This window comes from Aythya ferina, assembly GCF_964211825.1.
Source record: "Aythya ferina genome assembly, chromosome: 2".
Lineage (NCBI taxonomy): Eukaryota > Metazoa > Chordata > Aves > Anseriformes > Anatidae > Aythya > Aythya ferina.
Window position 1 is genome coordinate 9,438,734 of NC_140297.1, and position 14,999 is coordinate 9,453,732.

Sequence of the window (14,999 nt, forward strand, 5' to 3'; positions counted from 1 at the left end):
TGAAATCCGTGCTACATTTAGGGGCTCCCTTTTAGCAGGTGGCACACTAAGAAGACTTTTTGACATCAAGCATGTAATTTATTTAATCTCTTTGCATGGAAGAAACACAACCTCTGGTTGGACAAGCAAAAGAAACCCGTCTTTCCCTGGATTTCGTCTTCATTTGGGAAAGGATGTGCAGTTTTGCCTGCTGAGGTTACACATAGGACACACCAAGAGAAGCTACTTCTGGGGATGCACTGCATTCCTAAGGATCTTGTATCCAGCCCCACCAGTCTCATACTTCTGGATCCATCCCAGGCAGCCCAGCTCCTGTGAGGATGGAGCTGGAGATCAACTCCGCGCATTCCAGTTTGTAACCGTGCATGTCTGAGGCACTGGCACTGGAGAGCCTCACATTAAACACAAACAAAGGTCTGAACTAACTCAAGTTACCTTGGGCTTATCCCCCTGACAGCTACTAAAGATCAGCTGACATTAATTTGTCCATGTTGATGACCTTTAAAACTTTGGCACTGAAGTTCATGCCGCGGATTAATAAAGCATCATCTGCTGTTGCGAGCGCTAGAGGTACACATTCTCTGTAAGACAGAACGCGCTCGAAAAACACCGGGCTTTCCCCCTCCTCTCCCAGATCCACAGAATACGGATGCTATTCCCCACTGCCATTAGTGTGTGCATCTGAAGAGTTGTGGTTCTGTGCACAGGAAGACCGACAGCTTCTTTAGAGACAGTCTGTACATAATGCACTGTATCCACCCCAGTTGTGCTGGAAGCATAACAAGAAAGAAAAAAGCACAAAGCTAATTCATGCAGAAATTACCCAGTGCCAGAGCAGTGCACCCTGGCAAAGCCCCCCAACAGCATCCTGGGCGACATTACTTCCCACGATTATTGGCTTTGCTCCTGGTAATTACCCCTCTCTAGTCAGCATTCAGGGGATCACATCCAATTATGAGCCTCCCATGTAGGAAAGCTGCTGGAAATTACAGCAAGATGAGCCCAAAGTGGTCTGAGGACCGAAAAGCCTGCCCCGTGCTGGCAGGCTGAGGGACCTCAGTTTGTTCCCCATGAACACAGCAAAGCTTTAGGGTCCTGCCATTAGGTACCTGTCATTAAGGCAGTAGAGCTGGGCTCCTGACACTGCTGCATGACCGAGGATGAGACTGGAGGTAAAGAAAAGCTCCTATATGGGGCCAGTGGAGCAGGGGAACAGGCTGCCCGGCGAGGTTGTGCCATTTCTGTCCCTGGAAGTTTTCAGCAGCCAGCCAGATAAAGCCCCAAGCAAGCATCATCTCGTAGCAGACCCTGCTTCAAACAGGGGGCTGGGGCACAGTCAGCCTTCCTTTCTGCTACCCTGAACGAATGAGCACAGTGAGAAGTGTTGGCACCTCATAATTTATATCTTCCTCCACTTGAATGTGTTTCAAAGTATTTGTTTAAGCACAGACCCCCTGTAAAGCTGCCAGCGATGCCCTCCTGCTATGAAAAAGCTAAATACCTCACACAGCTCCAGCTTTTAACAGTAAGGAAGCACCACAGAACTATTCTGTAGCAAAACCTCACAGGCTTTGGTGAATTTCTTTGATTTCACACATTTAAGCTTGTCTCTAGAAAAGCATCCGATTGGACAATTCATCACTTCTTCCCACGTAATTAGCGTTTAGAGTAAGCACAGCAAGTCTGGAGAAGCAAAACAGGACAGTGTTTTACTATGCTATCTTTGACATGAAAAATCAAGAAGCTCTGAAGAACTGTGGAAGAAGTGTAGAAAAGTAGTGACTATGTCAGTACTAAAAATAAAAAAGCTGCCGTTATTGCACCCACCAGCATTTCTATGCAAAGGACATGCAAGAAAAAGGCTATGGACACAACAGCATCTTCACTTCTAGCTGCTGCTTCACAGAGCAAGTCCTCTTCCCTGAATAGAAAAAAGCAGAGCAAGAAAGAAAAAGCAGAAGGCGCTGTGTAACACCACTGTAAAACATATCTAAGAACACATTTAATGGTTGAAAACAGAACTGGCAGTGGTTTTGCTGACTGATTACTACCTATAGAAAAGTAGCAGTGTTGTACTTTGAGTTTTAATCTCTGTAACATAAAAACTTAATATAGCACCACGCACACTTACTACTCTCTTGCTGTCACTCTGTTATTGTGCATTAAAATGCCTCGCAGCAGCTGAAAAGCATCTTCCTGCTGTTGCACTTGGCATCTGCTCGTGCTTCCACCTGGAAAGGATGGCAAGGACGAGGAGCAGGAAAGCACAGGTGGAGACAAACAGCCTTGGTCTATTTCTAGGAACTCCATCATCCCACCAACATCCAAAAAGGAAGCACTGAGCTCCACGGCTGGTTGCAAGGGTCATCAATAAATTACCTACAACAAATAATACAGACTACAGGAAACTAAAACTTTTAGCTCTGCTCTTAGTTTGACCTTGGCATTCATAGTATCTGCTCGGGATGGCCTATTTTTCCTCAGATGAAGGTAACTATTCTTAAGCTCTGTAGTTATATTAGTTCAGTCTAATTCAGCCAGACAGCCTTCAACACTTAGTGTGACGTGCAAATTTCAAAATTAAGAGAGAAGCGTCAAGTGTGTTATGATCACAGATGAGTTTTACCCATTAACACCCTAAACCTACAACTTGCCCTACCTATATGGTCTCCTCTGGCCATACAAGAGGTCGGCCCACCTTTCTTTTCTTGGTGTCCATGAGCAAATAGTGGTTAAGAGGATGGGTGTCTGGAGTTGCTCACCTAGGGCAAGTTTCAGGATCTAACAGTGCTTCTGGATTTTTTTCAGGCGTTGTGTGCTAGGAACACTGCTCAGCTGAAGACAAAAGCAGCCAGCACAACCCTTCGGAAGGCTCTTTCTGGGCATTACACACTTAACTTCATGCTACCTTTGTCTGCAGCACAACCCCTCTTCAAACTAAGGGAAGAGCTCAGGTTAATCTATCAATTTGTTAGCTTTATGTTCACTTTTACATACCTAATGGGAACATCTTTATGCTGCTGGGTAAAAAGAGGAACAATATTTTACGAGTCTCACCAATAGACCCAAGACACCTTTGTTCAGGCTCCCAGTTCTGTTGCCAGTAATGCACTTGGAAACCCTGAAAAAGTGACCCCAAGTCATGTTTCTTTGGCCTGGACAGGCTACACCAGCACCATTAAAATCAGACTCCAGAATATTTTTCAGCATTAGTGTAGGACTTAAAACACCCCCTAGAATTAACACCAATAGCACCAACCTAGGTCATGCAAAGTTTTCTGGCCCTGAATAAAGGCATTATCCAACATTTCGCAGCCTATCACATTAAAACTTCACAGAATCAGTCCACTGAAAATTCCTATCCGGAAAAAATAAAAACTCAGGAGTCTCATTCATATAAAACTCAGGATTCTCATTCATATAAACTTGTTAAACAATTTGTTTGCATTAAGCCAGCTTCTTTGGCCAATATTAGGGCAAACTGTATCTTTGGAGACTGAGCTAGTGAATTTTCTCCTCTAAACTCAAAAATCCTCACTTTTTCCTTCTTATACATACCATAGAATTTAAGTAGCACATCTCAACTTTTCCCACCCCCAAACCAAGGCCATTTTTAAACTGCAATACTTGTACATTTTCATCATTCTCACCAGTTACACAGATTCTCTTCTCCAAACAAACCGGACATTTACGTAAGCATCTGTTTTAAACTCAACAAACATTTCAGACATACAGCTTTTGTCAAATTCAACACCAAGTCATTAATCCTTCCTATCAGCTAAGTACATTAAAATAGAAAGTATGATTGGGTAATGGGAAAAAAAAAAAAAAGATAATCCAAGCATAACCAGACACTTAAGATCACAAGTAAAAAACAGAAGGAGCCACACATTGGAGGTAACAGGGAGCAGGTGAAGGATGCTACTTCTTTCTTCTCCATGTTCAACTCAGCCATGACAGACTTCAGTGCCACCTATACACGTGCTGCTTGCTGGAAGGAGCTATGTGAGATGAAAATAAATGAACTGCAACAGAGTGCTGTTGAATAATGCTACAATCACAATATTTTCAAAGCCAAATTATTATCAAAGTGCCCAAATATTAAAACCAGACAAAGCACTGGGGTGTCCTGCATCCACGCTGACTGCCGTTTGAACCAACTTTCACCTTTTTCAGCTAGGCAAGCAACTAGAAGCCTCGAGGGGGACACAGCTAAGCAACACAACGAGATGTATTCAACAGCAAGCTGATGAAACATCAGTGTGAGTTCTGTCACCAGCTTCACGAGAGCTAACTGGGCCCCAAAGAGCAACAGATCAAAGCTGCTGAAGGTAGGAGGCGATTCCACTTGTCCCACAAATGACTAAGAAGGAGGGTACAGCACTAACTTTTTCCAGGTCATCTCCACCTCGCTGCACGCTCGGCTTTTACAGTGATGCACCAACCAAGGCTGTTGATTGTTAGATGCATAAAAGCAAATGACAATCAGGATGTTCAAAGGCTCTCCTGTTCCCACAGGACAAGTTACGCAAAATCCTGCACGTTAATAGTTACCTAGAAGTCTGTCCCTAGATATTTGACAGAAGTACATGTTTACAAGGAGCCTTCACAGGAGCTATAAAGAGTAAAGAACATTGCAGAAGTTAAGATTTTCTCACCAAGAGTTACCCCTGCCCTCCTAAATGAGGGTAACTACCAAATCAAGCAGGGGAAGAAGAAAAAGACAAGAAAGGGAAAACACTACACACACACAAAAAAAAAAAAAAAAAAAAAAAAAGCACTCACAGCCTTCAAATAAAAGCAGTAAACATCCATTGAATGAAGTGTTTTGTTTAGGTTGTTTTGTTTGGGTTTTCCCCAACCCAAATTCCCAGCTACATCACAACTGAACTCCCTTACTTACTGTCATTTCCCTAGGAGCATGCTTCTGGCTCTCCCCTCGCTCCCACTTCCACCACCCCCTCTGCTAGCGTGCCCACCATCCAGCCCTCCACCTCCTTGTGCCTTTCCAGAGGCTCTTGGGCTTACAAAAGACATTCACACCAACGCTGCTTTCCCCCAGTAACATCTGCCATCTCATCCAATCCACCTATCATACCGCCAGCTACCCAAACATAACCTGGTTTTGGAACAATTCGGTGGGGTCTTGTGATCTTTGTTTGCTGTCTGTTCTTTCACCATCTCTTAACTTCGTCTCAAATCCTGCCTGCACCTTGACCTTATCAAGTTTATGTTTCCCAGACACAACATTTCTTGAATTATTTTGTAATCTAAGTTTTCTTTAACAGCTGCCTGTACCTTCCATGAAATGTGTCTGCCTTTTGGCCAACCACTGCTACAAACAGACCCACTAGCATTGAAGAAGAATTATGTTGACCTGTAACTAACAGCAACTTGTTACACTTGGGTCTTTCATGTTTCTTTTACATAAACAGAAAAAGTGGAACTCTGCAAAAAGTTGTTGTTTTGAAAATAAGCATATCTCCATCCGCTCGCCTGAGCCAAGTGGTGAGAGATGCCTATTGATTCCAGATGGAGCCACCAGTGCTGTGCGTCGGTACCAGCAGCCAGAAGATGACTCACTGCTTCACCAACAGAACAGCACCCATGTTTACAAGTAAGGGTATATTTTTAAGATAATACTTATAAAGAGTGTTGGCAACATTGTAGTTATGTTATTATGTGCAATCTTCTGCCTCGTACCTCACGTCACTACAACAAGCACTGCTTTATCCGTTGTTACAGGTTGGGTTTGTTTTTTGTTTTTTTTTTTGAATGTTTTGGAAAAGAGGCACTACTGAGAAACCTAAGCAAAATTATCTTGGAGATACAAGAGGCAGTTTAAGATATAAATTACTCCTGAAATTTTCAGAGCATAGATAAAAGAAGAAAGACGTGTTATTGAATAAAAGATAAACTTGCATAAACTTTAGGATTCTTCTCCTGTACGAAGCGTAGCGTGGTTCCTGCTGGCACGCATCCCCTGCATGGCTGTGAAACGAGGAGACATTTTACAGAACACACAAACATGAGTTATTTGTAAAACGTTGATCTTAAAAATTACCAGTGCTTCTAGTCAGCATTTCCTTCCTGGCCCATGCTCAGAACACCAACACTCCTGGCAGAAGCGCTGCTCTGCGAGCGCTGCCTGGGGCCCAAGCTCAAGGAGGCAGAACGGGGTCAGGAACAATAGGGTGTGCTCCCAGCGGGACCACGGCGCCCTAATCAGCTCGCTCACCTTGCAGCCAACAGGGACAAACGCCAGCAGGAGCCACACGCCAGCTCGGGAGGAAGAGGAATCCCAGGCATCTCTCGACCCCAAAATACAACAGGATTACAAAGGTGCATAGAGAAGCCAAGGGAGGAAAACAAGCTAGTGCTGGTAGTGTGGAGACGGAAACAGAAATGGAAGCCACTGACACTGTCACAACGCTTTAAAAAAAGTTTCTTTGTAAACTGCTGGAAGTTATTTTTATATTCAGATTGCTTTTTCTCCCTGTTAAACAACCATCGGATCACCTGCAGCAAGAAAACACCCTTAATATAGATGAAATAAAATAAATGTTAAAGGAGTAAGTTTTTTTTCAAAAAAAGCCAGAACTCCCTAACAGAGGGAAGTGCATTTAGAAGCAGAGAAACAAAGTTTCTCCATCTACATAGTAGCTGAAAACTACACCTCCTGTAACAGCCCTTGGGAAGGGAAGCATCTGCCACTCTACCTAAAGACACACACTACCCTATTTCAGTGTCTGCCTTGACTTGCACGAAACCATTAAAACAGCACTTTTGTGCTGGAACTGATTCTGCCAGGACTTTGGGCTTGTTTGTTTTCCCTCGTGTCCTATTAAGTCATTTCCACACATATGATGCTTTCCAACTAATAATTTCACGGTCACCAAGTTGTTTTCTTCCACAGTTTTCCCCACACACCATACACATGAGCACACTATTTATTTTGCCAAGGAAGCCTCTAAGAGGAGATGTATTTTTATAAACAGGAGGTCCTACATTTTGTAAATAGAAGCACAAAATCAAGAAGTACATCTAAATTTACAAGTATATAAACTGACAGTGCAGGATAGAAGACTCAAAGGGGAACAAAGGAGCGTAGGAAAAAGTAAAGCCAGAGGAGCACAAAGCTTGCACCACTGTGCTTATTTCATTTGAGCCTGAAATAAACATTTCACAGCAACGCTAGCAGCAAGTGGAACACTTTCATTATGTTAAACAGACAGACTAACAGGACACAAGGGAAAAGAAATTTCCCAAGATTAAGCATCTTCCATGGATGTGCAAGATCTCAGCAAACCAGAAATGGATCAAAGGATCAAGAAAGGCAAAATAAATAGGCGTACAAAACAGCAGTAGCATGCAATCACACAGCATCACCTGGGCTTCACACATACTACAAGACTTGCACATGAATGCTGACCAAACACGGCACACGTGCTCCTACATTTAGCAACCACCAGGCCCTTGACCCAGCTGATTTACGCCTGAGGAGCTGTGCTGAAACCAGATTAGAGAATTCGGCTCCTGTTAGTAAGGGATCATCTCATGAAGCAATAAAACACAAGGCAGGTTCTGTTCTTGCAAACGGGGACACTCTTGAAAAACCAGACACCACGCTCACATGCCAAACAGGAGGCCTGGAGGTGAATGGGCCTGAATTTTCTGCATTAAACCACAGATAGTCAGCTTGAAAGTGGACAAAAGGCTTTTAAAGTCTTTCGTTATCTTGCTCAATTTATAAACGTCAGAAACTTTTCTATTTCAGTGGTGAAGTTATCCGAAGTTGGCACCTACAGAAAAAGAGGTGAGTGCCACCAGCAGAAGGGTAACAAGCCTTTGGGTTTTGTTACACACCAAAACTTTATAGAAACTTATTCGCCTGCCCACTCAGAAGATAGATTTACCAGAAATCAATCATCACATCACACTGAAGTTCAGCTTAGCATGCCTTTAGGAATCCTTCAGGACACACAATCTAGAAATTCTATAACCATTCAAAGGAGAAGAATAAAATTTGCAAAACAAAAGAGAACAGGGTTTTCTTTTCAGCCACATCAAGCTGATCTCCCTTCTCTCATGAATTTCAGCTTCCAGTACAGACGGTGCCACTCAACTAGAGCTCCTAAAAGACACTAACAGATTCCATAAGCCTGATTTATTTCTGTGAACAGGCATATACAGTTCTTGTAACGCAGTGGAAAAAAACCCTAACTCCTTTTGTTTACCACTCCAGTGCTCCTACCCCACCTGCAGCTGGAACGAAAGCCTCGTGCACCTCTCTCTGAGGAAAGGATACTCACTGTGCAACTTTGTGACCAGCGAGGGCAGAACTAATTGCTGGGGATGTTAACATCATGGTACACCTGAACAACATGCTCTGGGTCCTTGGTGGCGCTTAGGCTGATGACAAGAGCAACAGGAGGCCACGCAACAAGGCTTCTTGCAATATGCTCCTGCAGCCGTGTGAGCACTGCAAGAAGGCTGCGTGCTCAGCTGTGGATGGCAGCAGTTGATGCACTCCTAAAACCCTGTGGGCTTCATATCCATAAATGAATATACATAAATATACTTTTTATATTATACACATAAATGAAAGGCAAGAACACAACCGTGCTAGTGTATGTATTAAAGGGAAAATTGTTATTGCTACCCTTACCAACTAAACAATAACATAGATGGCCAGTCATCATATCCAAGCATAGTCTGAAGGGCAAGAAGTTTTTATTGAATATTCTGCCTTCATTGTCCACATAAAGCAACGCTGCACCTCCAAAATACATGTTCTTGATGTCTTACATGATGGCTATATGAATAGGAAGAATTACTAACTACTCTCAGAGGGACTGAAAAGCTTTTGAGAGGTAGTTACAGTATACGTAAGTTAGTTCTTAAAGAATTTAGTAGACTTTATTAGATTTAAAGAATTTGGTTGTGCATCTTCACTAGGTACAAAACCACAATATGTAGCACATGATGCATCAGAACAAGACCCTGGGGTACAAAAGTAGGAGACGCTTTGAGCACAAAGACCTACGAATGGAAAAACGGACACTGGGGAAAAGATGGATCCTAACAGCCAGGAGAGCTGCATGATGATGTATATATATTTCTCTTTTCATCGTACAGAAGACATTAGGAAAACATTTTAATACTTCATTGCAGCAGGGCATTATTCTTTCTATGGCCCTCCACTAGTCATGGTTCTCATGACATACCCCACACCCACTCATGCAAAAGTCAAGAAAAACTCTAGCAAAGTAGAATTTCCAGCTCTCTTCACAGAGATGCGATTTGTACTCTTAAGAAAAAGAAATATCCTGGCAGTGTAATACCTCAGCAAAAGAAAGGTTTTAACATATGGATTCTGCAGATACAGAGAAGAAATTCACACACAGGGACCCAGTCAAGTCTCTGTTGTCAAACACCCTTGCTATAGGCCTACCTGACCCTGTTAACAGCGATATTTAAGATTGCCTCCTGACATAGCTGAAAATTATTCAGAGCTAAGTTATGAAATGATATCCTTCATCCGAGGAGTCTCCCCTTGCTCACCCAGAGGTAACTGCACCGTGCATGCAATTAACCCAGCGGCGTTAGGACGGTAAGCGGCCAACCAAAGCCACCTCTCTCCCACAAGCAGGAGAGAGACGAGCCCCACAAAAACATCTCTGTGGGCTTCAAAGAGCCCTTATAACAAGGGCCAGGCAGTCCTGGGAGGAAGCCACAAGAGCCCTCCCCACCTGCACCCAAGGTGCAGCACTGCACTTGACCCTAGGAGGCTGAGGAGACCCCCAAATTGGGGGAGGAGAAAGCAAGGAGAGACCCCCAGAATTGGGGGACACAGAGACCACCGGATCGGGGCAGGCAGCCGGGGGTCGGGACCCTGAAGGGGCGACGATGGGAGCCGGGTTGGGGGTTTGGGGGGGGGGGGGGGGACACACGGCGGTGAGGGGCGCGGCGCGTACCGTGTACTCCCGCACTTGGCTGTGGAAGTTCTGCTCGCGGATCGTCACCTCGTCCGCCTCCATCCTTCATAGCCCCGCGGCCCCCGCGCGGAATGGCGGCCGCCTCGCCGCCTCCTCCTCCTCCTCTTCCTCCTCGTCGTCGTCGTCGCCCTCGTCCTGCCGCCTCAGCTGCTGCTTCTCCTGCCCCCCCGGCGGCGGGCGGCCCACCATGGCCGGGGCAGGGCTGCTTAGCTCCCCGGAGCCCTGCCGGACGGCCGAGGGGCTCCGGCGGGCGGTGCTGGGGGCGGGCTGCGGCGCTCGGGCAGGAGGAGGAGGAGGAGCAGGAGGAGGAGGAAGGCCAGCACCGCCCCTCGCGTCACCGCGCAGCGCCGCGGCCCCGCCCGCAACCGCCCCAGGGAGGGGGCGGGGCTGGGGTAAAATGGCGGCTGCGCGCCCGGCAAGGGGGAGGGAGGTGTTTTAAGTCAATTTTCTTCGTTTCTGGGTTTGCGAGTAGATCTCATAACGAAGCATGCACTAAAACTATCAATCTAGGATGCACTATAAATAGTAGATGATGATTTACCAAAGCAAACACTTGTTTCCATCCAAATAGGTAACATTGGATAGGTAACAGGGGAGTTTTAGGTTGGATGTTAGGAAGAACTTCTTTACCAAAAGGGTTGTTAGGCATTGGAACAGGCTGCCCAGGGAAGTGGTTGAGTCACCATCCCTGGAGGTCTTTAAAAGACGTTTAGATGTAGAGCTTAGGGATATGGTTTAGTGGAGGACTTGTTAGTGTTAGGTCAGAGGTTGAACTCGATGATCTTGAGGTCTCTTCCAACCTAGAAATTCTATGATTGCTTTAAGAATCACTGCATTGCTACAACTTTCATAGGATCACAGAATATCCTGAGTTGGAAGGGACCCATAAGGATCATTGAGTCCAACTCCTGGCTCCACACTGGTCTACCCAAAATTTTAGACAATGTGACTAAGTGCACAGTACAATTGCTTTTTAAATTCAGACAGGCTTGGTGCAGTGACTGTGTCCCTGGGGAGCCTGTTCCAGTGTGCAACCACCCTCTCGGTGAAGAACCTCTTCCTGACGTCAAGCCTAAACCTTCCCTGCCTCAGCTTGACACCATTCCTGCAGGTCCTATCACTGGTGATTAAGGAGAATAGGTCATCACCTACCCCTCCACTCCCCCTTACATCCAAGTGTAAGGTTCATTGCTTTCTGCCTTCTTACACCTATCAATACATTACACACGATATCCATGCTAATTAAAATTTAAAATTCAATTTATATCTACTCCCTAGCCTCTGGCCCATTTCCTTGGTTTAAAATATCCTTTTGATATTTTAAGTTACTTGCAGGCAGAATTGCACCACAGGTGTGGGAGGTCAGAAAAATACCCTCCCTCTGCCCTTCTGAAGTCCACTGCTCCTGGAGGGAGAGTTTCTCAGTATTTACTAAGGCTTTAGGAATGGGAAAGGACCACTAAAAGCAGATCTGGAGAAGCACTGGGCTTTGAGATAATTCTTGGGAAAAGCTGTCCTGCACTGTATAGCACTGTATTGTGTCTGACAGATAATACATTTTTTTTGCTTGTTTGTTTTTTTCACTTTTTCCCACTTCAATCATCCTCTAGGGATGCTGAAAGTGGTGAAAGCATCAGTAGCTGCCCAGATGAACTTGACATGAGTTTTCACTGTGTGAGACTTCCTACTGCTGTTGCTTTACCTGGACTTGGTCCAGAGAGAACAATATAACTCAAGACACTGCTTACGGGTGGATGTAATATATTTTACTATAAAAACAAACACAACTGGAAAAAGTAGATAATTGGTATGCAAGGACCTGTTCTCAGAGAAATCAAATGCTCTCAGAGATGTCTATGGAAAGTATGTCAGTAGAATCAAAAAAACTCCATTCTCAAAAAATATGCTTAATGTTTGTGCAGAAGAAATAGGTTCCCAGCTTTCATCATCTAATCACAATAAATTACACAATACATAGTAAGTTGTAATAGTATGTAAACAGGGTGTGAGGAGTCTAGAATTTAGACCTTCACTAGGTTTGTGATGAATTAAAAAATAAACATCGTATCTTGAATGAAGGCTAAGAACCAGGGACAGCATGAAGGTTCCAGTCAAAGAAGAAAAACAGGAACAATCAGTGATCAGACCAGCAGTCCATACACCAAAAATATACATACTAATACCAAGACAAAGAAGGAGTGTGGCTGGAGTTCAGACCATAGTCAAGCAGCAAGCTGATCAAAGCAACAAGGAGGACCAACAAGAAGCCGATGGAAGAAAGAAACAGTTTGGGGAAGAAGGGACAGTGAAAACCATGGTTAGGAATCAAGAGAAGGAACTAAGCTTAAGGCAGGGCAATCCATTGGCTCTTGGGTAATCTCTTCCAGCAAATACCTATACACACTGCCAGGTGGTTGTGAATCTAGGTCTGAAGTGAGATTTAGTTCCTGAGCTACCTGGAAAATGGTTCACCCACTGGTAAGGAAGAGCTCATTGAATCTAAAAACAAGTGTATTTCATTAACGAGGTCTGAGAGTTGTGTCTAGGTGCCAGGGATTTTATACGTTTCTAACTTAATGTGTAGACATATTAAACACTGCTCTGAAAAAGAAGGTTCTAAGGAAAATGAGCAGTACTTTTGTTATGGAAACAAAATTAGGTTTAAGATTTAGCAGAATTTAACCTTCTCCCTTCCACTCAGGAAATAAGTTTTCTTTTAAATATATTGAAATTGAAATATGCCTTAGGAGCAGATACGGGACATAATTTGTCTCATGTTACAAACTGACAAGTGTGGTTTTTGGTTTTGTTTTTTTCATTTATAGCAGCTGAATCATCAGAAACTTGATATATTTGCCAAAAAAAAAAAAAAAAAAAAAAAAAAACTTTCTTGGGCAAAAGTTATTGCTTAGTGCCGAGGTGTCCTCATCACAAAGGAAGGTCATGGTAGCCACCAAAGCAAAATCTATTTATGTTGAAGGAAATGCAGTCTAGAATAAGCAGATGTTGCAAACTGATGAGAAGGTGTGAACCCATTGATGTGGGAGTACAGAAGTAGTAGTTTGAAGCATACCAAAAGAAGAACACAGAAATTAAGCCTGAGGTACCTCGTACCAGAGAGAAGTTGAAAGACCTCTGGAGGCTTTTCCTCCATACTTTAGACAGAACAAAGGCAGTGCTGGAGGAACTATCCTCGGCAAGTCTTAGGACCGCCTCAGTAACCTTAGGGAGCTTGGCTTATGTATAACTGAGACATCACTTAGTTGTAAATAAAAACTTTTCTCAAGCTGGTAATGTGCAGGTGTACACACACAAAGAGAGTAATGAAATACAGACTTCTATTGAAGTAACAGTTAGTGGTGCCTAACTCCTCAGTGTAAAAGTTGAGAGGATTTAATATATTTTGCTCATTTTGTTCCTTTTCAGCCTCATTTTAAAAGAAGAGTTTTTCTACTTCAGGATAACACAGTAAGTGTCTGGTATTCTGAATCACCAATTAAGGCTTTATGTGCACTGGGTTAACTCTGAGATAGTGCAGAAAAGATGCTGCAATATTCAAGCTTAGTTGAACTGGAAAAAAATGAAGTTGCTAAACTTGGAACTGTTTCATTGCAAACGTTTCTACAGAATTTGACAATGGATTTTAGATCACATTTTTAAACTGCAAATGTGAAATTGGCACCATGCCTTGAAATATACATTTACCTAGCAAGATTTGAATAAGTGATGCTTTCTTTTCCAATTATAATTCAACTAAATGCAGTTTGGACTAAACAAAAAACAGTACGTTATTCTCTCAGTTAATATGACTACTCAGATGATAATACTGAAGATACTGCCTGAAAGCTGGCCACATTGAAGCCTGAAGCCCAATTTAGTACATTGCTGAGAATGACCACAGATTTTAGAGAAAATTTAGGGTAGACACATACCACAGATGGTACCCAGCTCTTTATATATTCAAAACCTAATTATGGAAAAGAAAAAAAAGATTTAAAAGGTAAAATAATATGATCACGATATAAAACAAATTTTACACTAACATCATTATGCACATCTAGATTATTTCTTGGTTGGTCATTTTAAGGTCACTATATTATATAAGTTAAATTTTATAAGCTAAATGATATCTTCCTTATAGTGACTTTCCAATACCTAAAGGGGGCCTGCAGGAAGGCTGGGGAAGGACTCATGTTCAAGGAATGTAGTGATAGGACAAGGGGGAATGGCTTTAAACTAAAAAAGGGTAGATTTAGATTAGACATTAGGAAAAAATTCTTTACTCTGAGGGTGGTGAGGTACTGACACAGGTTGCCCAATGACAGGACCCGAAGGAACAGCATGGAGCTGGGACAGGAGAGGGTCAGGCTGGGGGTTAGGGAAAGGTTCTGCACCCAGAGGTGGTCGGGCACTGGGACAGCCTGCCCAGGGCAGTGGGCACGGCACCGAGCTGCAGGAGTTCAAGGAGCGTTTAGGACACCACTCTCAGACATAGGGTCTGATTTTGGGGTGGTCTTGTGCAGAGTCATGAGTTGGACTCAGTGGCCCTTGTGGGTCCCTTCCAAGTCGGGATATTCTGTGATCCTATAAATCATAAAATCATACAATCCATAGAATATTCCAAGTTGGAAGGGACCCACAAGAATCATTGAGTCCAGCTCCTGGCTCCACACAGGTCTACCCCAAAATTCAGATCATATGACTAAGAGCATAGTCCAAACACTTCTTAAACTCCAACAGGCTTGGTGTCTTGACTACATCTCTGAGGAGCCTGTTTTGCATGGCAGCAATTGCATTATAACCTGCAAAAGCTAGATCCATCAGTCTTGAGTCAGGATTCAACCTGAAATATTGCTGACTGGCATTTCATTTCTTATCATACTTTCTATTTTCTATTTTTTTTTCTTCTTTATGAAAAAAGTGTTGTGTTGTTTTGTTGGTTTTTTTGTTGTTGTTGTTGTTGTTGTTCCATATACTTCCAGACTATATATTTTCATTGTG

At 43.4% G+C, this 14,999-nt stretch overlaps 1 protein-coding gene across 2 annotated transcripts in view; it reads right to left on the reverse strand.

The window, feature by feature from the left end:
- Positions 1-10,245, reverse strand: part of LMBR1 (limb development membrane protein 1) — a 65,718-nt gene extending 55,473 nt beyond the window's left edge. The window contains exon 1 of one of the 2 annotated variants that reach the window (XM_084507485.1): positions 9,978-10,245. In XM_084507485.1, coding sequence (XP_084363611.1) covers positions 9,978-10,040 — 63 coding nt within the window. In that variant the 5' untranslated portion in view covers positions 10,041-10,245. The remainder of the gene's footprint in view (positions 1-9,977) is intronic. The other variant, XM_084507486.1, reaches the window with a different exon arrangement.
- Between the last annotated feature and the right edge of the window lie 4,754 nt (positions 10,246-14,999).